Here is a 25,575-nt window from a genome sequence, read left to right on the forward strand (position 1 = left end):
AGGTAATTTAAGAGCAGCCTTGAGGACTAGGAGGCTTTGAGTCTAGCCTGGGAAAGGGAATTGGACTGGAACCTAAGAATGTTTTCGTAAGTGGTGCTGTCACTCCTCCCCAACACCGAAGACACAGTAACAGGGACAAAGTTGAAAAACTAGCGGGCACAAAAAAGCTTGTAAGGTGCTAATCTTTCCATAATAGATGCCAATATGAGTGCCCGTTTGGTACCAGGTCCTTCTTATGCCTGTGTAGATAGATCAAGTTCAGGGACTAAAAATGGACAGGGCTGTTAAAGATTTTATTCAAATGTTGGATACAGTTTAAAAAGAGAACATAAGATGCCCCATGAAAAAGAACAGAAACATTGCACAAGGAGTTAAGATAACAGCATACATGGCCAACAGACCCGATTCAGGTGGGAGACTCCCGTTTTTAGAAGCAAAAATTGGCTTAATTTTACCTGTTGCTCGATTGTAATTACCTCTGATTCAATATGTCACTGGTGAAAATGCCTTCCTCCGATTTTCTTTCAATATCTCCCACTTTACATTTGTAAATTGTTGGCAAGTATATAAAAGGTAGCAGACTCTCAGTGGACCAATGTCCTAGATTCAAGTACTGCATGAAGCTAGTCATCTGTGGCGTGTACTGACTACAAAACTTTAGTCTTACGAGCATTAAGCACACTTAAATTGTGAAGCTCCAAAACAAAAAAAGTAATGGCTCAATTGAATAAATAAAAATTCTGGTCTGCATCAGTTGCCAGAAACAGTTAGACATGAAGGGGGCATGGCATTTTGGAGTGGGAGAGGCATGTACAAAGTAACGCACATGGACCTTTGGCACAAGTAAATGCATCTCTAACACAATGTTGCAATAGACTATGAGGTGGCAAAGATCCCATAAGTTTGAAATGGAGAAGCCTAGAAAAAGAAGTATCTATTGCAGACTAATAATTACCTTCTTTGGGACCCTCTCCTACCTTTCTTTCCTTCCCTATATCCATCCTGTCAGACATTTAATCTGTAAAATTGGATTTTTCTGCCTTTTCCTCTCACACCTTAACACAACACATTGTTCATCAAGTAAGAAATCTGGGAATTTTGCGAGATGCTGTCCTTTCCTTTCTCTTCTAAGGTAGCCAATTGTTGCGCTGCCCATCCTAAAGTCTTAAAAATAATCCTGCCTTTCCTAAATGCTCATCTCCATGTTCCAGTGAATTCAGTCAAGACTTGACTATGGAAATTCAAACTATCTGGCTTCTCTTGTTAAACGTATCTAGTGCTTCTAGTTGGCCTAGAATTCAGCTGCCTGCATAATGTTGGGCTGCTCGATGAGTGAGAATATTTAGCTGGTACTGAAGTCACTACACTAGTTACCCACAAACAACGGAGTCATTTTTAAATGTATTATGCTATTGCAGATGACTATCCACCAGCAAACTCCCCAAATTTTAGACTCCAATTTTTTCTAGCACACTCCCAGTCGAACTCTGCAGCAATCCACTGATATTCCCATATTACTTTCTAACACAATCATGTTATTACCTAAAAGTGATATTTAGATTAGTCAAGATGAGAACTGTCTCCAGGCAAGTAAAGTAAGATGCAATCCTTTTAACAGTACAACCATATAGGCTGATCAAAGGTTGCTCAGTAAGTGGTAGGGGTTAGTCATTTGGCATGCATAAGTACCAATTCCATGTGGCATTACCCCATATTGACGTGCTATTATAAAAGTTACATGCCAAATGGAAATACTGCAATTGACAATTCTCAATTGACGTCATTTAGGGGTCGCTAGGGGTCACAGCTGCAACCCCTGGCACTGCCTTTGCAACCCCTGACCTCAGAGGTGGCAGAGTCAGTGCCGGAAACATAGGTTCAGCTTGTGCTTATGGCTGTTGGTTGAGGCACCACTTTTCCTGTTTTCGGTCAGTTTTTTTCATTACACTAATAATAAATAACATCATATTATTCACTATTAGTGCACTATAAAATAGAGTAAAGTTAACTGGAAAATGACAGTATCCGGCAGCTGAGGTAAGTAAAAACTGTTTTTAAATGTATGTTCTGTGCATGCTTGTGGGTGACCGTGTGCAAATGTTAGACAGAGTGTGTGTGTGAGTGAATGCGCATGTATGTGAGCATGTGTGTGAGTGAAAGTAAAGGTCAAATGGCATGTGATGTCACTTCCGCTACCCCTGTTTTGTTGAATTGACATTCATGCATCTGTCTCCTCAAGTTTTCCTTGTTACTAGGCCAGGTAGGGGGCAACAATTCCATATGCTTTTGACAGGTGGAATCATGGCCAGGTTTTTTACCACATCTGATATTTCTGGGTGTGTTTCAACCAGGGGCGTAACACAGGCCCCCGCAGCCCCCCGCGGTGCAGGGGGGCCCCCGAGCTCCTGGGGGCCCCTTTCAACCTCGACATTTATAATCCCGTTTTGGCCAGAAATGAGAATTTAAGAGCAGAACAGAATTAACGTTTCCTTGGTGATCAGGCCAATAAATCGGAAATACCAAACTACTGGGGCAGGATTACGAGTGTACCACAGATAATGAGATTGTAATACAATGAATGGCGCATCAGACTCGTCTTACCAGTGTGGACTCGCATGTGCTGTATCAACGAGGCCTTGAGCCTGGTCTTATAATCACAGTGCTGGCAATGAAAGGGCTTCACTCCCGCGTGCACTCCCATGTGCCTCTGCAGAGCCAATTTCGAGGAGCACTTCCTGCAAGACAGGAAGCAAACCATGTCACAGAGGCTAAGAAACAAAAGGCCTTTCACATAAACACCCTTGAGAGGAACACAGAGGGAAACGAGCGTGCTGCATAATAGCATCATTATGCGCAGCACTGGCAGTACCACAGGGTTTAGAACTGATTCCTTAAATCCAGTCTGAATGGATAACGATTAATGTGTGAAAGTGGGAAAACTCCTGTGGTCATGCAGTCTGCAGTTTTTCACTTAGGTTATTAGTTGAAATATTTATGGACCCAGCATCCAATGAGATGCGGTAACTGCTTCTATAAAGGAGTCTACAACAGAATTAACACTACGAGCTGCTATATTTAATATAAGTTTGTTCATACACCTCTTTCTTATACATGCGCCAGTCCGGATGTTTTGCATAGAAACAGACGTCACATCATGTGATGCTAATTTTAAAAAAAATCTCAAACACATTTCACTTCCTTCGAGTTACATTACTTTAATTTTGATAATACAGGTATTGTCCTAATAAAGCACATTTTATAGCTCATACTCAATAAAATGTATTAATTTCCATTTAGCTTTAACATTTAGAAACTTAGCATGTCAAGAGTTTTTCCTTCATTTATGCGTGGCAAAAGTTCTGTTTGGTGTGTTAGGGAGTCTGCATAGACACATTTTACACAATTAGAACGAAGTATGCAAAAAAAAGTGAAAAAGCGCCATTATTCATGAATACATGGCAACATCGCATAATTTTCATTTTTTAGTGGAATCATGTTAGCAAGAGAATTGCGACCAAACTAGAAACTGGTAAATAAGCTTGCAACATACCGTCATCCCTTTTTTTAAATACTAATAAAATCGCATAGAATTCCAATACAGTAAGCATTCTTGGAGTTTGCGTACATTCGAGCAAATTATATTCATATGCAAATTGAGATAACATCAATGGGAAAATAATATTCACGTGCATATTTTAAACCACCCAAATCGATTTTCCATCATATTTTTTTCCTCTTGGGTAAAAACATTAAAATACATGAACAAGTAAGTTACCTACGTAGTAGAATTGGCTCCACTCATTTGCAAATTCATCAACTACTAAGAGCAAATGTAAAACTACAAAAGAGAAGATCTAAACCTGATTTATCAGCTGCAGAAAGGAGAAAAATGTTCCATGATTCCTCCTACAACCCTACTACATAAAAGCCAGGGATTCTGTTTGTATGCTTCCAGTGTTATTTATACTGCATTACAAAATACCATCAGGTGCACATTTAACACAATCATAAACGAGGAACAGTGATTACAAAGATGGAATACATCAATACAATAAATGCCACCAGCTCAGAGCTGAACTGGAAAACTGTGTAAGAGGGTCCACAGATGAGGAGGTCATATATAGTTAGGCACAACAAAATTCCAGTAATCTGAAACGGATTACAAAAAGGGGTTGACCTTTAGAGCTCAGAATAGCTGGCATCAGGAAACGCTTAACGTTCAAAGGAACACCTTTGTCAATTGTGAGTAAGCTCTGGATCTGAAATTTAGAGGGCAGTTTTAACATATGTCACAGGAAAGTGGTCGAGCTTGCACCTTGTAGATTTCCTCTGAAATCTGCTCCTATGTTTTGAGCCAATTTCAGATTTTTAAGAATTCCCAAATAATTCTAGGAACAATCCCGGTAAACTACAACAGTTATTGAGGCGTTTTTGTGAAAGTTATTATGTGGAATTTCTACAAGGTTGGAAATTCTGCATACAGAATTGTGACGCAATATGCACTAGCTCATTAAACCTTGTCTTCATTCAACAACGAGGAAGCATTGTACTTCTGGGGGAAATACCTTCCATAACACACCATCTGAAATGTGAATGTTCATTACCTCTTCCCAACTTAGAAATGCATGCTTACCTACGGCTGAAAGTAGTTGCATGTGTTTCCAGGATAGGGAACTACATGTACGAGGTATTTTAATACCCAAAAGCAGTTTGTTCATGCTTTTGAAGGTATGTGTGAAATGAGTGGACAGACTCTTGATGGAGACAAGAAGTGGTTCTTTATTGTCTCCTCAGCCACAGCCTTCCAGTAACTGTCGTTCTACAACTGCACTTCAAACATCAACATTCTATAAGAGCTTAGAATGTACTATTCTATAAAATGTGGGTGGAATGTTAATAGGAGAATGGCGCTTCCAAAGATATCCACAAAAAAATATTAATATATACTAGTTACATGCGGTGCTAAAGAGCAAAAAACCACCTATTCCCTGGAATGCACTCACAGACCACACAAAATCATACACAGTGATCCCCTGTACACTTTCAAAGTGTAAAGTCAAATTACAATAATATAAATCACCAGCCATCTTCTTTGTTTCTGTAGTTTTATCGCTTTCTTTCTTCAGTAGATGGTGTCATTTTATAGCCCATTGAATCTTTAACAGCCTTAGCCAACCCGTGTTGCTTCGCTTTTGAGGGAAGTAATCCCGCGACTTCTTCAGGGCTAATGTAACTCCTTCTAGAGTCCTTTGCTTCGGTGATAATTCTGACCCAAAAGTCATCCAAGTATTGTCCCCCAAATTTAGGGATTACTGTCATACATCCTGGTTGTTGTCTTGATATACACCTCCGAATACGGAGAAAGCTTTATCCTTGTGCCCGATCCAGCACTTTTACTTGTTCCATGCAATTCCACAGTCCGTGCAGGAGCCTTTATGCAAACCTTTTCGTCCACATGAAAATGCATTTCATTTGCAGCTTTTCTGTGGTCAAAATGTTATTTTGGTTTGGTTTGCAAATCTCTTTTCAGGCACACGCTAGTCTTCCTGGGTAGAAACATTGGTACAACATTTTATCCAGTACATCCAACCTGGGACTAACTTAGAGTTCGGATTCATTTTCTTAAACAACTCACAGAGTGTTTTCCCAGTTGTTTGATGTGGTGTAAGCCTGTAGCCTTAAAGTCTTTTCATCAATTCTGCTTTTCAATCATGTCCAGCTGTCCTGGAAATCTGAATGCTTTCTTTACAGTTCTAATGACTCTCTCAACCATACCATTGAACTATAACGCCCCTTTCTTGTACCTAGTCCCACAAGTAATGGAAAAACTCTTCAAACTTAGAGCAAAACTGAACACCATTGTCAGTCAAGATAGAAGAAAAATAACCCTCTCTACCGAATACTTCTTGAAGAAAGTATATGGAACTTTTTGAAGAAACATCTCAAATCTATTTGACCACTGGCTGCCTGTTGAATAAATCTACAATCACAAACATGTAGGGGAATGTCATTTCTCCTTTTAATGGTCCGATAAAGTCAAAAGAAATGTCTTAACATGGATAATCTGGAACCTTTCTATAGTACATGGGTGGGGTGAAGGTTTTTAAAACATTGTCACTTCTAGTGAACTCAACACATTCACTCACACGTTTTTTAACTTCCAATTTCACTTCAGGCCACCAAAAGTCTGTCTGTAATCTCTCTTTTGTCTTGACCATACCAAGATAACCGTCATGAGCCAGACTGAAAACATAGTTCTGTAGGAACTTTGGAGGAACTAAATGGGAACCCCTCAAGAGTAATCTATATTTCACAGAGAGTTGATCTTACCAACCAACAAGGTTTAATACCATCATGCAAACTAGTCTTGTTGGGCCACCCAGAACTCATATGTTTAGCTACAGTCTGTAAAAAGTTATCTCCATCAAACTCCTTTTCCAGTCTTGCTTTTAGATGGCACCATTCGTGATAACGTAAACAACTCATCATCCCATATCTCTTCAACATACAATTCTTTGCTGTCTTCTAAACTAACCAGACATAAAAGACAATCTGCAGAAAGATTTTGCACACCAAGTAAGTATAGAATATCAAAGGTATATTCTTGTAAATCAATGACCCATTGTCTTATTCTTATAGAAATGGCATTAAGAACTCTCTTCTCAAAGATTTCACATGGGTTTTGTGATCAGTAGGCACAACAAATGTACATCCCCACAAAACGTTAAAAAAAAATATTAACTTCCCAACTAACTCCTAAGGAGTCTCTTTCAATGACAGAGTAGTTGAACTCTACACCTTTAAGAGTTCTGAATGCAAAAGCAATGTTTTCTTCAAGTCCGTAGTGAACTTGGGAAAGAAGAGCAGCTAAACCCTTGCCATTCGCATCGGTTGTCACTACACATGCTTTCAAACATGGAAGATGTTCTTTGACTTGTATGAACCCTAGACTACACTCCTCATGCCAATTGAATTTAACACCTTTATGTAACGAAACCTGCCTGTCAAAAGTTTTTTCAGAGAAACATTTTTTTCAAATTGAACATCAAATTCTATTATACCTAAACATGACAAAAATTCATCCTTGTTGGAGTTTTTTTTAATTTCTCAAAAGTAGTAATTAGGGTAAGATTCTGTTCACCGTGTCCCTCAGATTAAAAAAAAAACTCTCTACACCAAAAGGACACTTTTTCGTAGAGTTAACTCATGTTCACGAAATCAATCAATTTCAGACCAGGTTCCATCAAAGATTAGAACATCATTTTGGAAAATGTTTACACCACAAATTCCACCAGCAATTGCTCTGTGAAAATAGAGGCAGCTGAATCCAAACCAAATAGCATTTGGAAAATCTGAACAAACCCATGGCCGTGATGAATGAGGTATGTTCTTGACATTCTTCATGAAGTGTAACTTGAAAGTAAGCTGGAGGCAAATCGAGTTTGGTAAAATAAATTGGCTTTATATAACCCTGAGACAACTTCCATTGTGTTGGGTAAAGGGAGCATGTCAACAATAACTTCCTTGTATAGTGCCCTAAAATCAATTCAGAGTCTGATGTCTACCGAGGCCTTTTTCTCCACCACCCTAGGAGTCAAACATTCCACAGCTCCTTCACAACTGAGCTTCTCTAACTCCATTTTTCATATAATCATAATGCCCTACAGGCAAACTATGGATCTTTGAAACCACAGGTTTAGCCCCTTCCTTCAGATGTATGTAATTAACATAATTCTTCAACCACCCCAAACTGTCAGAGAATACCTCAGGAAATACTTTTTCAAAATGTGTCCAAAAGCTCTCAATTTTGAAATTGAGAAGTTTAGATTACCTTAACAAGTACTTGTGGTCGAGAATTTGGATCCACTAAAACACCTAGCTCTTTCTTATGTGGCCAAACTATGATGTTATCACCTTTCTCTGAAACATACACTTTACCTACAATGTATTTCCCTCTGAAACTATAATCCAGCACTAAGATAACCCAACATTTTAATGGGTTGACCATCATATTATTCAAAAGTATATCTATCCTTTTCATCTTTGTCTTTTCGCTGAAGTACTTACTAAAGTTTTCATATATAATATTAATCCTTGCTCAAGAAGCAAACATTCTAACATTCATACTTTACACACCTACAAGGTCAGAAGGATGATCTTCAACATGGCACACAAGTTGCAATACCTCTTCACAAATATCTTTCACAGTTTTTCTCATTCTTGAATCACTCACTCAAAACTGCAAAATGCCCTCCTCTTCCACAGCGATTGCACTGAAATGTCACAGCAGGACATAACTTAACTTTGGCATTGTGACCAGCTTTTCGACAACTAACACATATCCCATTAAGGGAAAACTCTGTTTGAGGCATGTGTGGCTGTAGATACACATGCTCTACATCTAGTATTGGGCCCAGATGTGTGCAAGTTTCAAAGAAGTCTTTCAAGTCAAGAGGTACTGTGACTCCTCTTGTTGGTAATGTGCATGGGCATCGACTCCATTGTTAAATTATGTTCTTTATGCTGTCGAGTGGACGTGTGCGCCTGTGCTACAGATCGGCATTGTCGCAGTGCTGTATTCGGCTTTCATGGTTCTTCTCTCTCCGCTGGTACTGTGTCCAATCGCGTTCCCTGAATTACCATCTCGGGCAGATCTGTAACCTCTGCCTCTTACCAAGCACGAGAATTCCGCCTGCGAGTCTGCAGCTCATTCCACTCGAAAACGACTCTCTGAGTTCGTCGGATCCATCGCCTCATGATGTCATGTAGGAGTGGAGACAAAATCCCAGAATCTTTAGGGGGAACAACATGCACAGCCATTGGCTGCTGATGAGGAGGTTTTCTCTTCCGACACCAGTTCCGACTTTGACCTGGAGATCGAAGACCTTCCAACTGCACAAATGGTCATGAGTACCATTCCTCCTCCTCACTCCCTCAACACCGCTCGCACATTGAGCGGCCCACTGCAGGGGTGTCTGTCCACGCTGGATCCACGAGGATGGCCTCTGGGTCACCACTGCCTTTAGGCCATGGTCGGCGCTGAAACTCTTCTTTGGACGCAACACCCAGCCTTGGCTCTGTGCCGAAGAAACCATCAAAGCCGGCTCACTCAGCGTAAAAGCTCCAGTCTCCGCACCGGCCCGCCAAAATCCTCAGCGCCAATGCTGAAATCATCGCTGGTCCCAAAGACTTTAGTTCCAGTTTTGAAAACCTTGGCACCACCAACTGTCAAACCGATCCTCCAAAAATTCCAAGATGAGATCGATGCTCACAAAGACACATTGTGATTCACCTCCAACCATGCAGGATCCTCACCTGCCTACCAGTGACTGCCCCACATGCCAAGCCTCTAATCTTTGAGGAGGCTCTTGATACACCCCTTCCGATGAAACATTGAAAGAAATCAGGCAACGCTAACAGGCCTCTTCCGGACATTGATTTACCACCACCCACAGCATCTCCACCAAAACCACGGCACTTCCCATCTCTGCCTGATTCTCCAACTAACCCCTTTCATACACACATCAGGGGTCACTGTACTCAGACATGGAGAGACACGTTAGGAATACCTACGATACACCCCAACATGGTGACACCTAGGACTCCTATAATGACGATCATCCAGGGGACACAGATCCTGACCTATACCCAGCCCGACCCTCACCCCCTGATGACTCCACATCTTACCATGAACTAGTAGCCAGAGCAGCCTCGTACCACAAGGTCGACATGCATGCCGACCCCATAGAGGATTTCCTCTTCAAAGCCCTTTCCACTACCTACTGTTCCACCCAATCAGTGGCGGCTACTCCTCTATGGCGGAGGAGCGTTGCCCCACTGCTTTTGATAAAATAAAATGATACTAACGTGAGTCATTATCATTTTATGTTTTCTTTGGGGGCGGGTGGACGGATCTTCTCTGCTCAATGAGCAGGGCAGGGGAGGAGTGGTTTGCCCACTCCTAAGTGTGCAATGACTGTTTGGTCGGCCCTCCCGGGCTGCCCAAACCAGTCATGCACACTTTCCCCGTTCTCCATGCAGGTTGCATTACTGCCTGTGTGGAGATCAAGCCAAGGCACCCATTCCCTGGTTGAGTGTCAAACCAGGATGCTCAAAACCAATCACAACGCTGCAGTGCAGCATCGTGATTGGTCAGGGGAGCATGGGTGCTTACCAATCACAATGCTGCATTGTAGCGTTGTGATTGGTCAGGGGAGTCTGGCTTTTCTTCCTGGCTTCCTGCCCCACGAGGAGAGCAGGAGCAAGAAGCAGAGACATGGGACCCGGGGGCAAGATAGCTGTATATATATATATATATATTCTTTTTACATTGTGCAACCTCGCAACTTTGGCAATTAACTTGCCAATCAGACAGAAAACAGAAAATGTAATTCGAAGGGTTTGGGTGACCTTCGTGGTCAGAGTTTGTGAAAATCGCACAGTGTATCTCCAGATTTGCAAATTGTTTTCACTCGAAACGTATAATCTATAAATGCTCGTCACACATCAATCCTGGATATCTTGAAACTTAGACGGCATTTTATTATTTCGTAGCTCGACGTGTCCAACACTGATTAATACTTTTTTAATCTCCGATTGTCTAAGTATAGTCCTTAGTCCCCACTTTGCGTTTGAATGATCCATAAATAACTTAGATTTATACATTATCAAATACAGCTGACCGTGTCACATGAAAGACTATTGAAAACAACTAGTCCTCAGTGTTTATTATGTTGTCCAGAGTCGTTTGAGGGGAGTCTAATCCATGCCTCATTTTCAGAATAACTTTTGGATTATGTAAAAGAGTTTCATTTAGGTTCATTGTAGGTAAAGTTATCATATGTGGCTAACCTGAAAATTTGGCATGGATCCGTCCCTCCTGGATTGGTGATAGACACCCCTGCCTTGGCCATTTTCTCATGAAAAAGCTGATTAATCGGAAAAGTCACAAATAGTTAGATGGTGATACAGACTAGTTATGCTTTTCGTAGAAGCTCCTAATATTTCCGATGCTTCATGACATCACCACAGTTCAGACACATAAAGAACCAATCAGTAAAAGTGTTCTTAACAGTTAAGTGAAACCTACTGGCAGACAGTAGAGGCAATCCGAGGAAGTAAATGGATTAAGAAAATCAACATTACAAGGTACTAAGAGGTGTTTCTCTTGTTTTCCTACTCCTTCAGGCCCCTAGTTTGCTGAGAAAACATACCCAAGCCTAAAAGTATTGGACATGGATACGGCATGAAAAGAAGCCAGGAAAAGAGTGGGTAGATGGCAAAATGGGCTTCAACCCTATCACAAGGATCCAGAGAATAATGGTTGCAACTAGTGAAAATACTGCTGTTTTCCAGTTGGTGCCGTCATGGTTTATGACAGCCACAACAACACATTTGAATTTGTTGGAGCACAACTGATTTTAAAAAAATTGCGCCAAATAGTGGAAAACAATAGCAGCCCTAATTTGAGATGTTATTCCTTTTATCTTGCTCCATGACAAAATCAAATACGTAAACTAAGCATTTGAAGGCACACAAGTCTAGGGTGAGCATCATGATTGCTCTGAAAACAAGAGCCTTTCTTCTCGCCGCTTTCAAGCCTGGAGCGCGCCCACAAACACCTTGCGCTGTAGTGGTGGGAGCCCTACTCTGTGGTTGATTGATCTTTGAGACTAATTAAAATGAGGGTCATATGAGGGGAAAGATGTACACATTTTAGGGAGCGTTTTTGAACCTTTAAAGGACATTTGAAAACTGTGCACTTTCAGTCGTGCACACAAACTGTCTAAGGGTCTTCTCATCTTGGTTAATAAGGAGGCCCAAAGGAGACTCCCTGGGTAACAAAAACGCACCAAATACTAGACGTTACACCTTTTAAAAGAGCCCTGCTAAAGATCCCGCTCCTTCAAGGACATTGACCAAAAGGAGCATCCACTCCTCTGTGCACTGGAACTGAAGAAGATGCATGACTATGTGCACATCATCCTGGAGGACTAACAATCCACTGACTAGTACATAAGGTTGACCTTAGCTTGATTGTGGTGCAAATTGTTATTAAGTTATCACTCGCAACAGACATTGCTATACGAAACATCAAAATAAATGAACAGACCTATAGGGTATTGGGATGCAAATTGACCCATTCACATTAAAGTTAAGGGGAAGGATTTGTGACACCACTTCATGGGGTTCAGTGGGGTCTTGTACATATTTGTTCCTTAATATATTTCCTAAGGGCTAGTGCTGTGGGTGGCAGAAGCATCAGACTGGTAAACACTATTCACTGCCCCAACAGTTGTTGGAAAACAAGCGCTTTGGTGGACATGCAGCAGGCTGAAGTATTGCCTTTTTTGGTGGTTGACATTCTGGCCAGACACTAACAGGCAAGTTGAGATGGCAAAATGTATGATCGCTAGACTGTGTTAGGGGTTGAAACTGTTTTTTGGGCCAGCCCCTCACACCTCTGCTTTTCCCTGAGCCTCCCATGCTTTTCTGCTTTATTTGGTTTTACTGAGCCAGATGGAGAGCTATCACAAGGGGGTGGAGGGTATTGTATCGCAGGCGTATGCTTTTCAGGAGCCCTGCATTCATGCAGCAAAATATATTTATAGATGTTTTAATTTAAAGCAAGCCTGTCGTCATCGTTGTAAGGCAGCTTACTTGGCCATAATACTAGATAGCGGCAGATATCATACCTGCTATGTTCTCTTTACTTTGCCAACTTTTTTTTTACACTTAAAATTAGGACCCTTTGGCACCTGGCAAAAATGAAAGAATTTTCAAGGGGACTGACATCAAGTTGTTCATTCAGGCACACAAAATACCTAGCAAACATCTCACAGGTCGAGCCTGGTCTGATATCAAATCATGAAGTTCAGTCTCAAACTTTATTGTAAATTGATTTTTTATCTATGTGTAAGTAATTTATTTATGTGACTGTCTGTTTATTAATTGTTATTAAAGTGTTCTTGTGCCTGTCCTATCAATTGGGTTTTACTTCCTTGATGATCATTATGCTCATGGACCTTGGCCTATTAAGTCCTCTAATGTCTATATTCTGGAGGGTTTTTTAATCCTATTTGTATGTTTTTAGTGTGTCACACTGTATGCTATATGTGTTGTTTACAGTTTGTCTTTTATGATTACTTTCAGCCCTGATGAAGTTCTAGAAAAACTATTGAACGAAACGTCTGTTCGCTCACGCACTAATGCCGACTCTGGTCAATCCATCAGTTTTAGTGCCAGTCGGTGGTCATGGATGATAAACAGCGCGCATTGCTGATGTGCATCTGGGTTCTCGCACGACATGTTGCTCTAATCATGCTCCAAAGCTGCAATACCAGCAGCAATATAGTGAGCAGCACAATCCCCTATCACTACTCCTTGGCTCCAGAAAGAGCTGAGCCGAGGGGACCAGGTTTCAACTGTCCAGAAGCTAGAGTATATCACAGTCAGCTCAGCTGAGAGCTTCAGGCTGGGACAGCCAGTTCTTTGCAGTAAAGTGCGGGCTCTCTCTCAGAAGGTAATGCTGTGATTTAGCAAAACAACGGCTTGCCTTGTACAGAACTCTGGAAGTTCATTCTAAAATCCATTGGTGGAAAAAATGGCAAACAAAATGTACCAGGTCTTGTGCTCATCATAGGTGTGAGAGAGAGAAAGAGAGGGGGGAAGAGGGGGGAAGGGAGGGAGGGAGGGAGAGGGATATCTCAATTGATCTGTGAAACAGAAACTGAACCAGCCTCCTGAGAAAACTCAGAAAGAGTTAACTCTGTAAATAGGGCAGGAGACAGGGTTGCAAACCAAACAAGCATTTGCAATGCAATAGGTCTCGCATTAGTAAAAGTTTGAGCTTTTGGCGTTGCAAATAATAATGCAACACCAATAGCTCTAATTTGTAGTAATGCGAGGCCTATTGCCAACAGACAGCTACACAAAAATAACGATGAACACAAAAATCACTCTCAACAGAAAGCAACAAGCTCCAGACTCCAATGCCAAACAATTGCTTAACCTCAGGGTGACGGGGTGCCAGGTCGAACATTCGCAAAATGTTTCAGTTACTCTCTCCATCTCGACGGCAGGATACAGTATTGTTGCATAATAACAAAATAATTAATCATAAATAATTTGTTAAACGTGAAAACTTGTGCCATGGTTGCGTTGAAAGGTGGGCCAGGCGTTCCTCCAGTGATTGCGGCCTTCAAATGCACAGGATGTCTTTTTAATTCAACTGCTGATTAATATATTTAAATTCAATTAAAGAAACGAAACAAAAAGCTGAATGCTGGCAGTACTGACCCAGCCTGAATCGCCCGGGGACGCGTGTAGGTTTCCAAGAAATTTTTGTTCCATTTACTGCTGCGCTGTGAAAGGCGTTAACGAAGAGGTTGTGTGGTGCCCGAGGCGGATTCTTAGATCTTAATCATAAAAGCCTTACGCACGCACACCCAGATTGACTTAGATAGAGTGGCACAGACATCCATGCCCATGCACTTTTAAAGAAATACACAAACCCGCACACTCAGCTAGAAGGGAATTCACACTCAAAGGCGGCCAAAAAGATTACATTATGGACTTGGCCCATTTAGAGGTGCTGGCAATGGCAAAATCGACCGAAAATTATGTTTTTACTAAATGTAAATGCAGGTACGTAGCTTCAGATGGGCTGTTTGGGCGGGACACCCCTTATGATTTCCCAGTCCGGTCATACTGCGAATAGCCATGCCAGGGTGCAAGGCGAGCGATCAATGGGCAGGTACCGCTGCCATGGCACCTCATTTACGAAGAGTCAAGAGAACAGTTAATGCAATTTACAACCAGCTCTGATAATATGAAAAGACAAGCGTGACCAAGGCGGACCGCACTGAAAGCGGAGCACGCTGAAAATAAAGATACACAATACCATCACAAAACACATGCCAGCAGGGGGAGGAGAGGCTGTCAGGCCGGGGGCACCCACCTTCCTGCGCAGCCGCAGCTGGCCAGTAAGGATCGCCAGCAGGGTGGGGTCAGGCTCCTTCACACTCACGCACACATGCCAGCACGGGGTGTCAGGCCGATCACATGCACATGCCAGCAGGGGGTGTCAGGCTTGTCCACACTCACTCACACATGCCAGCAGGGGGGGTGTCAGGCTCGTTCCAACTCCCTCACACATGCCAGCAGGGGTGTCCCAGGCTCGTTCACACTCACTCACACATGCCAGCAGGGGTGTGCCAGGCTCGTTCACACTCACACATGCCAGCAGGGGGTGTCCGGCCGATCACTCTCACATGCCAGGAGGGGGTGGGGAGGGTGTCTACCGGGGGCACCCACCTTCCTGCGCAGCCTCAGCTGGCCGGTAAGGATCGCCAGCAGGAGCATCTTGAGCAGCAGTGTGTTCTCCATCCTCGTGGCCGTGCGAGGGCTGCTCTCTGCCGAGGGTCACCGAGCAGTGCGTGGCTGCGCTGGGAAGAGGCACTAGGTAGTCAAAGGGGGGAGGAAGGTGACTCAAAGGGCAGGGAGTAAGACAAAAGGGGGTCGAAGAGGAGGCAGGGAGAGGAGGGGAGAGAGCTGCGAGGGAGGAAGAGAGGGGGCCTCAACGGGCGGGAGAACCTGAGCGTGGGCTGAAACGCCGGAGGGAGGGAAAGCGAAAGCACGCCATGCGCGCGTTGAGGGATACGCATGCACTGGCTGAGGGCGGCTGGTGCGGGTGTGTTTGTTGGCGCAGGGGGCGTAGAACTCGGCGAAGCAGGCGCTGCCGGAGTTCAGCAGGTGAGAGCAGGCCGAGTCGAAGTACAAGATGACCAGCGGGTCTTCCCGGGAGTACATGCCGGCCCAGCGACTGCGAAATATTCGTTGTTGCTTTGAATTGCGCTTGCATTAGTGGTTTGCCTACCAGGCACTAGGACCGGGGGCTCATGCCGATATGTTTAGCTGCCCGGGGACTGCCCCAGGGTAGCCAGCGATGGGGGTGGCTGGCCCGCTTTGGATTACACTCGGGCAAGACTGCCCGCGAGTTCTCTCCTCGCTTCCCCCTTCAGCCAGACCGGGTTTCCTGACAGCCGGGATCACAGATCCTTTATCCTGTCCCTAGGGGGGATGATAGCGCGACAGCCTAGGGGTGCAAGGCCCACTACACGCGTTGTGTAGAGCAACACAACATAATGGCTAGAGCGTGGGACTTTGAAGCTGGGGAATCCAGTTCGAGTCTCGGCACCGACCCTCAAACATCCGGTGATTCTGGGCAAATCGCCTAGCTCCCAGCGCTAAAAAGGAATGGGCCCGCTTGTTTACGCTTGAATGAAGAAGGCAGTATAGGGCGCCCTGAGCACCAACCCTCCCGTTCGCTATTAGCGGATGTAGCGCGGCATTTAGTATGACGGAGCGCGCATAAGGCTCGAACCTGTTAATATGTACACATTGAAATGGCGCAAGGGGCGCGAGCACTGGAGTTCGAGGGCTAGGTAATTACCGCAGCATGTGGGTACCAAGGTACAGGTGGCGCAGGTCCATCGTACCTCTCTGGTGTGGTTCTTGTATTTTTACCGCTGCGCCATAGCCATAGTTCAGGAATTGAGAGGGGCCCGAGTCTTTATGAGCGCGTTCACAAAGAAACTACTGCCTCGAGCCTAATTAACACGGCACCAAGCCCCAGCTGTACACGTTACATGCAAGCGCCAAAAGCCCTGCGGATGCCCAAATGCTGCGTTTTTAACGAGTGAATGTTTACGAAAGTGCAACTGCATGCTGACTTGCGAGGGAAGGGGGACAGGAGAGGTGCACGCCGCGTGGCTGTAAGCGCGTACACCAACTCAAATCCGCCAAGAGCCTGCGCGTGCCCATCTCCTGTCCCACTTCCGAGGCAAGTCAGCAACAATAGATCTCGCTGGCGACAGCGCTTCGCGCTGCATTCGCCAGGCGAGACCTAATTACAGAGCAATACCAATCACCCAGTAAATGGCTCTCTAAGGGGATTATAGAATTGCAGTTGTTAACATGTCACACAAAGGAGATGTAATTCACAGGTATATATAAAAGCAATATATTAATTATCTCAAACATGTCTAAGAAAATGTATGTTCATACTCCCTAGTTGTTTTTGTTTAGTAATAAAAACGACACCCTGCGTGTGCTGAAAGAAGGTGCCAAGTTTGATGCAGAGGTCTTGGGAGGGTGGAACTCTGCGGTCTCCCTGCTGGGCTTGGCAAACTACTTGACAATGGCGAAGAGTTCTTTGCTATTGTGTGCGTTGGCATCAATTCTGTCCTGCAAGGCCATTTTTTTGTGGTTTTGAGGAGAAGGTGGTGAGCATCGTTGGCGGATTTGAAGGTTGAGTGGGTTTCCGGGGTTTTGTTGTTCCTCCATCTCTTCTCGAGTCATGGGCAGGTGTGTCTGGACTCGGTGAGGGTGTGAGTAAACCAGCTGGCTTTCATAGAGTGTTGCTTGCCTGCTGTCTTCTTGAGGGTTGCCAGAGTGTCTCTTTTCCTCTTATAAAGTCACCATCTTGGAGTGACCAAATAAACCTATTTATGTAAATGTCACCTCTTGCTGTAAAAATCAGCATTAAACTTTATATCTATGTTCCAATCCATTCAAAGTTACATCAACCATCCACCATAATATCCCTATAGGTAACATGCCAGATCCTACTTCCTTGTTATGACATTGGGTTGCCTTTAAATTTGTAGGCAGACCAGAAACTGTCACTGGGCTGCAAAGCACCAACATCTCATCTCTCCCAGCTGCTTGCGTACTACGGACCTTGTAAGTTATGGTGATCAGAGATGGAGAACATGTTTATGTCAGGGAACCCAATTAGATGGTGAGGTGAATACCCTAATCTAAGATGGCTCCTGTGCAATCGTGTTCACCAGGCAGCCATCTTATATGAGGAGACTGCCCTGCCAATCCAGAGCTGACTGCCACAGAACATCATGCCATGTCCCACCAGCCATGCTGCTTCTGGCACATGGGCATACCAAGCTGTTAATACTCTACCATCCACACTACGTCCCAGCACAGGGCTGGGGACGATCTTCATACTTCATTGTACACTTCATTGTATAGGTACAGCAATGGAAGCTCTCCTGAGGTGGACTAATATAGTTGACTCCTAATCAAATACGGAGTTGTGGTAAAGAGGCTGACCAGCAAAGGGCCAAAGACACTCAGTATATATTCCGTTTTGTTGGCCTTACTTGAGCTCCGACAGGCAGCTAAAGCTGCCTTTAGCTAGTCTGAAACAGTACCATCTACAACAAAGGATGACCTAGCGAAAAGAGGCAGTATTGAACAACGAACATGCACTGACTAAAGTGTTTCAACGATTTTGTACTGTAACCGAACATCAATTTTTCTAATTTTACCAAATGGCATGGTAGAGAATTACATCTCTTAATTCCCTCAAAGGACTGGTTTGCGCCAAAGGTGGACAACCTGGGGATGCATCAGAGGGGTGATTTCTGTGCTATAACGTTATGCACCTGTGTACTTGTAGGCACAGGTCATGAGTCCGGTCATATGGTCAGAAAAGAGCTCCAGTACCTCACAACGTTCCACGTGTTGCCCACTTTACCTGTCGCAGGTCTGGAATTAGCTCAAGACTGACAGCCATCATGTCCCACCCTTCAAATAGTTAAACCCTAAGACAGATACGGTGGTAGCGTCCCTTGCCTGGTCAGCGGACAGGATAACCTGTCTACCCTTATTGCAATAAATACTACAATACAAAAATGTGCCTCTGCATTTCATAGGAACTATTTGCACCACCACCAGACCATCTCTTTCATATCAATATTCTCCCACACTGCCTTCAATGCCTCCTTTCCACAATCTCCAGAACTCTACGTTCAACATGATGGTGATCATTAATATCCAGCCTATCTCAAGGGCCACAAATGTAGTGCATGATGGAAGAAGCTACTAACTACACTGCATAATTGGGCGACACTCCTATTGCTTAACAGGTCGTCATTACCTACGCAGGTGGCTAAGTGGGGCAACACTGCTACATCTGCAGTGATTGGCAGATCACAAGGAAGCACCCTGGCAAGGCAGACTTAGCACTCTGACCCCTCTGAAGGCAGTCAACGGAGAACCTTTAAATTAGGCAATAGTGCTATCCGTCATTCACACCACATAAATACAGCAGAAATGCAGAATAACTGCTAGTCAAAAATTAGAATAACAATAATAAATAACAATATGGTATTAGAGGGAGGATATATGTGTACACTGACAGATTTCGGAGGAGTGCTTTTACGTGTGTTGTATGTGTGTGCATGTGTGCTCTGTTTGCGTGTCCATGTGTTGCCTGAGTTTGTACTGATGCTAGCACATGTATGTGTGTGCGCGCAGATGGGGGGGAAGTGCATTTACCTGTCTGTGAAAATAGAATAAACCTATTGGCTTTACCAATATTTTGTGGCGTGTTGTAATTCATCAGTTAATTAGAAAGAATAGGCCAAAAACTCTATGCTAAAGTGTGTAAGATTTGTGTGGAAAACAATTGTTCCATTCTGCATTTTGTTAAAAACAAGTGTCCGTTCAGAGTGATTTATGTGGAGTGTAAAGAGGAAGTGCAGTGGCCGTGTTGACATTCAAAGACTAGTCTGCAGTGTTTACAGAGTCAGTGCAGTGAGCGCGTTTGTTGAAAGTTGTCATGGGGCTCCTTTAGCACAGAAAACACTTGTATCAGCATAAATGCTTATCCGCGCGCGCTATACATATGTGGCAGGCAGCCCAGCTTCCGCCGTGCATTGAAAATGAATAAAACCTAAATACCGGCCTGAGCAAAGATTGGATATTTGGAATCTATGCATTGCATTACAGGCGAGACCTCATTTTGGAAAACCACATTTTTGTGAATGTCCAACATAAGCAAACAATTATCAAGAAAACAGTTTAGAAAACAAATGGGAAAGATTAGTGGGAGGGGAAATACTGAGATTTTAAGGTATACTTCAGAGTTGAAGTACATGGTAAGAGAAAAGGCACATGGTAGAGGTATGACTAGAAGAGTCACGAGGGTATAGGAAAGAATAGATGTACTAGGGTATTGGTAGAGGAAGAGGTCCTGGGTTATAGGTAGGAGAAGAGTTACTATGGCATACGCAGGAGTAAGACTGGCAGGATATAGGCATGGGTTGAGGTAATAGGGTATAGGTAGGGGCCGAGGTACTCGTATATAGGTAGAGGTGCCACAGCACAGTTCGGCATAAATGAAGAGAGTATATTAAGGGCTAGAGGTAGTAGGTTATAGGTAGAGGTAGTGATAGAAATAGGCATAGGTAGAAGTAAAGGTATTAGAATATAGACAGGACCTGAAATACTAGGATTGGCAGGGATGAAGAAGCTTGGACAGTGGTGTGGGGCATAAGTAGGGATAGAAATAGTACAGTGAATGGAGGACTAGAGGGACAGAGGTATAGGTGGGGGATAGAGAAACATAAGAACAGGCGCTAGCATATAGGTTCATGTAGCAGGAAGTTGGACAGAGGAATAGGCACTAGAGGGCAGGGGCTGAGTAGAGGATAAAGAATAAAACAGGTGATGGAGAAGGGGTAGGCGCTTTGGTGTACAGGAAGAGCACTGAGAGTAAGTAAGAAAAGAAAAAGGAGAGAGGGTTGGGAGAAGAAGGAGGGTAGACAAAACGGAAAGCTAGGAGATGGCTTCCCCCGTGGTAGCGAAATAAGTGATAACTGTGATTCTGGAAAAACACAGGACTTTTTTCTTCATCAAAAGCATGTGTCAGGATGGAGTCAACAGTTTGGGATTGCCATTCATTTGAAACAAAATGATGAAAATTGATGAAACAGGTTCATGGAGAAAGTGAACCTGTGGAACTGCTTTCTTTAAAAGTGTTGTTGAGAATCTCAGCATACACTAATGGGGGACGAACATCTTCTCCACGAATTGATGAAGTTGCTTAGCAACTATGAGGCCTAAAAGAACAAGTTAATTGCCTTCGGCTAACGACTTATCTGGTAGAGACTCTATCTAGCCACAGATTCCTTACCTTACAATTATCCCCAGGCGTCAGACTGGATGAAGAGCAGAAATTCTTGAGCAGTACAACTAGGTGGTGTCCACGCCAGAAGTGACGTGCTTGGTGCCTATATATGTGCCACCTCACTACACTGACATCAGTGTCTTTTCGTGACCTTTTCACACCAGAAGCGCGGAGCCATGAAGGATGTTGATGTACTGGTGTGCAGCAATATGGGACTCGCAATGGTGACCATATGCAGAAATCTGTTTGCAGAATGGGGAGTACGGGAGGGTCGGTAAGGAATCCGCAGCTAGAAAGACTCTACACCAGACGAGGAGTTACCGAAGGTAAGTAACTTGTTAATCTGATAGCTATTTCTAGCCACAGACTCCTTACCATAGAATAGACACCCAAGCAATGCCTCCCCGGAGGTGGGTCTGTGCACAGATTAGATCAAAAAGTTCTCAAGGACTGAACGGGCAAAGTGCCTTTCACAACGGACGTGCACAACGGACGTGGCTGTCCAGACAATAATGCTTAGTGAAAGTGTGCAGAGATGCCCACGTAGCTGCCTGACCGGTGTCCCGGACAGGGACACAGTTAGCTAACGCAGAGGTCGTAGCGTTGACTTGGGTGGAATGAGCATGCAAACTGTCAGAGGGTTGCTTCTTGGCTAATGCGTAGCAGATTTTTAAACAGAGAACTGTCCATTATGAGATGGTCCTTTTCTGCACGGCCTTTCCTTTCTTCGCCCGACGTACACAACAAAGAGTTGATCGTTCACCTGGAATTCTTTAGTATGATCACTGTAGAACAACAACACTTTTTTTGTGCCAAAGCGGTGCAGTCTCTCCTCTGCTTTAGGAGGGTGAGACAGAGCAAGGTGATATTTTGACCCAATTAAAAATGTGTCACTACATTCAGGAGAAAGGAGGCAAGAGTTCTCGGAACAGTTTGCCTGGGTAGAATGTCGTGTAGGGATTGTACACAGACAGTGTTTGCAGTTCGCTGACCCTCCTGGGTGATGTTATGGCCACCGGAAAAGCTGTTTGATGGTGAGAAAAACTAAGTGGAAAGTTGTGGAGAGGCTCAAAGGGCACACATATCAGAAAGATCAAGACCAGATTGAGGTCCCACTGGGGCATAATCAATGGTCTTGGAGGGAATAGGTGTTGGAGTCCCTTTAGAAAATGAGCCACAATGGTTGACTTTAACAAAGGAGGTTGGTCTGGCAACTGCAAGAAAGCTGAAATGGCTGAAACATTTCCATTGACAGTGCTTAAAGCAGAGCCCTGGTGGGACAGAGAAAGAATAAACAAAACTTGGGATAAGGGCGCAGAAAGATGGTCATCTTTCTTGGCGGCGCACCATGTCAGAAATGTATTCCAACTGCAGGCTTTTACAGTCTTGGTGGGGGAATGCCTGGCTGTCAGAATAACATCAGAGACAAGAAAGGTTGTAAGCTGTCAACTGCCGCCGCTCAATCCCCAAGCACAAAGACGGAGCAATCACAGGTTTGGTACAGCAACCTGCCCTGCTGCTGCGACAGAAGATCATCCCGAAGGGGCAGGCTGATTGAAGGACCGATGCTCATGCTCAGGAGCTCAGGATACACAACTCTCCGTACCCACTCTGAAGCCACAAGAATGACTTGAGCCCGATTGTTCCTGTCCTTCTATGGAAGGGCAGGAGTGGTATCGGTGGAAATGCATATAGGAGACCTGAGCTCCACTCAAGATGAAGGGTCCCTTGACAAAGGGGCCATGGTCCCACCCCGCCCATGTGGTGGTGGTATTGTCTGTGAACACCTTTACTAGCCTTCCCTTGATCGAAGGAAGAAAAACTTTCAATGCCAGCGGGATCGCCTATAGCTTCAACAAGTTGATGTGGAGCCCAGACTCTGCCGGATACCCAAGTCCTCTGATTATCACCTCTCTCATTTTGCCGCCCCAGCCCAGAAGGGACTCATCTGTCACTATAGTCAACTCTGGTTGAAGTGAGAGGGGTCTGCCACGTACCCAACCATGGTTTGTAAGCCACCAGTACAGGTCTTTTGCAGTTCCTTCCAAGATCTAGACCAGGTCAGAGAGATTTCCTTGATGCTGTCCCCACTGAAACTTGGGGTCCCACTTCTGAGCTTGCATATACCAATGGGCATGTGTCACTAGTTGGATGCAGGAGGCCATGAGGCCCAACAATCTCAGAGTCAGTCCCACCAAAATCCAACATAGAGGCTGAAACATCGGAATCATAAGCCTAATATCCATGACATTCGGGAGGACAGGCCCGAAAATGCAGTGTGTTTAGAGCAGCTTCGATGAAAGGAAGCATCTGAGAGTCAGGTGTGACTCCAGCATGTTGATTGTGAACCCCAGTTAGTGCAGGAGGTTTGCAGTAGTGTGGAGGTGGGAGACAACTGACTGGATGAGCCTGTCTTCAACAGCCAGTCGCCAAGGTAGGAAGACTGGAACCTCTGATCAACGCAGATGTGCTGCAGATACTGTCATCACCTTGGTTAACATGTGAGGGGCGCTGGTAAGGCCAAAGGGAAGCACAGCGTAAGGATAATGTTCGTGGCCCATCGTGAATCTGCAGATAATGGCTGTGGGCAGGCCGGGCAGGGATGCAGAAGTACACATGCTGCAAGTCCTGTGCTAACATCCAGTCTCCAGGGTCGAGGGCACACAGAACCTAGCCAAAGTAAGCATCTGGAACTTTTCCTTCTTCAGGAAGAAGTTAAGAGGGCGCAGGTCTAAAATAGGGCAGAGGCTGCTGTCCTTTTTGGGCACCCTCTCGATGGCTACTTTTGGCAAAAGAGCTGGCACTTTCAAATGGAGGAAGGAGATGGTCCTCCATCAGCCAGACATGAGAAGGCGGCATGGGTGGAGAGGTTTCCAAGAATGGGGATGGAGTAACTTGGCTGGACGATTTAGATGTACGCACTTGTCCGATGTTATGGACTGTCAGTAGGGCAGGTGATAGCAAATCCTGCCTCCACTTGAAGCCTGTGCTGGTATGAGGGCAAACTAAAGGGGTTTGGAGGCTGCGACTGTCGGGCAAGTGGTGGACTGACCCAACTTCTTGCTGGTGGTCCCACGTGATCTGTGGCCACAAAAAGGCTGGGAAACCTGTTGGCCTTGGTGGCTGGGCGGGAAAGGATGGGGTTGTTAGCTCCTACCGTAGCAATGGAAGGGGCGAAAGGCAGACTGGGGTTGACAGAGGCCATGCAACTCCTGGTAGAAGCACCTCCATCAAGATATTTATCTTGACTGCATCCGAGGGCAGCTGAAGGTCCAGGACCTCAGCCGCCCTCCACACCGCCACTGCAGAAGAGGCTCCCTCCTTCGTAACCACGGTGGGAGGAGACCAAGCATGGTGGGTGTCCCAACCACTGGCCTCTGCAAGTTCCTCATACCAGTTGCCCTCTGGTTCGTCAAGGGGGTTGCGGTATCGATAAGTGTCCTCAGAACCCTCCCAATCATCCCCCTCTCCAGGTCTATCAAAAGAAAAGGACACTGCCTCTGACTCGGAAGGCATGGCACCGGCTGGCTCCGATGTTGGGTGACACTGACCCTGCTCCATTTTGGAGTAAGGAATGACGATGTGGGGCATTGGCAGCGCTTGGAAAGACAGCAATGGAGCGAGCTCCACATAGAGTCGCACCCTCACGGGAGGTGCCGATCCAGTTCCAGCACCAGATCCATGGGACCCAACTGACATCAAGGATGGACCCTCCAGCGGGATTCCAGTAAGGGGACCTTCCAAACCCATGGTGCTCCAGAGAGTTTGGGTCACCCAAATACGAGATGCATAGCCTTATAAAACTCTTTGAGTTTTGTAGGGGTTGCTCTGTCTCTGGGAAACTCTGAGAGGCATGGAGCGGACCCAGGCACAGGCTCTGCAGTGGAAGAAAAGGAGTGTCGTTCCCACACCTCATCCGAGGACTTGGACTGGTGCGGTGAAGTTGAAGAGCGTTTAGTCTTCTTAGATTTCTTCCTTTACCTAACGACTTGGACTGGGGCAACGATCATCAGGAGAGGCTCCACGAGCATTCCCGGAACCTTCTGCAGCCAGGAACTTGAACATTGCAAAGTTGTCTGAGGTCGGGCTTGGAGAGTTTCAAAGAGTGTTCCTGCAGCGCCTTGGGATTCATGTTGCAGCAGTCCTTGCAGGTCTTAGGAGTCGTGCTTCAGCTGCAAGCACGACAAACAAATGAAGTGTAGGTTTGTGACTAGCATCACAGGGTTGGAGGCCCGCTGGTTTTTTAGGGGACATCCTTAGCACATCAGGAGACAAATCTCAAAAAATATCTTTGGCAAAACATAGAAAAAAGTTATTCAAAAATTGACTGTGGGTATCTCTCTCCGGATCTGCACTAATTAGTGCAAAAAGGATAAAACTGATGTCAGTGCGCTGGTGTGGCGCCTACATAGGTATTGTGCACATCACTTTCGGTGCAGCCGACACAGAGTCAAATGACGCCACCTACCAGTGTGCAGGGGTACTGCTTAAGTATTTCTGATCCGGTCTGATGCCTAGGGCTAATTCTAAGGTAAGGAATCTGCAGCTAAAAGTCTCTATCAGATCATGTGAGTATATAATCT

The 25,575-nt window shown here is 44.8% G+C and overlaps 1 protein-coding gene across 6 annotated transcripts in view; it reads right to left on the reverse strand.

Moving 5' to 3' along the window:
- Positions 1-25,575, reverse strand: part of LOC146822994 (uncharacterized) — a 291,184-nt gene that overhangs the window by 19,355 nt on the left and 246,254 nt on the right. For all 6 annotated transcript variants that reach the window (XM_085607181.1, XM_085607177.1, XM_085607180.1 and 3 more), the window contains one exon: positions 2,602-2,735. In XM_085607181.1, the coding sequence (XP_085463307.1) occupies positions 2,602-2,735 (134 nt within the window). The remainder of the gene's footprint in view (positions 1-2,601; positions 2,736-25,575) is intronic.

This window comes from Triturus cristatus, chromosome 5_2 (assembly GCF_964204655.1).
Source record: "Triturus cristatus chromosome 5_2, aTriCri1.1, whole genome shotgun sequence".
NCBI lineage: Eukaryota > Metazoa > Chordata > Amphibia > Caudata > Salamandridae > Triturus > Triturus cristatus.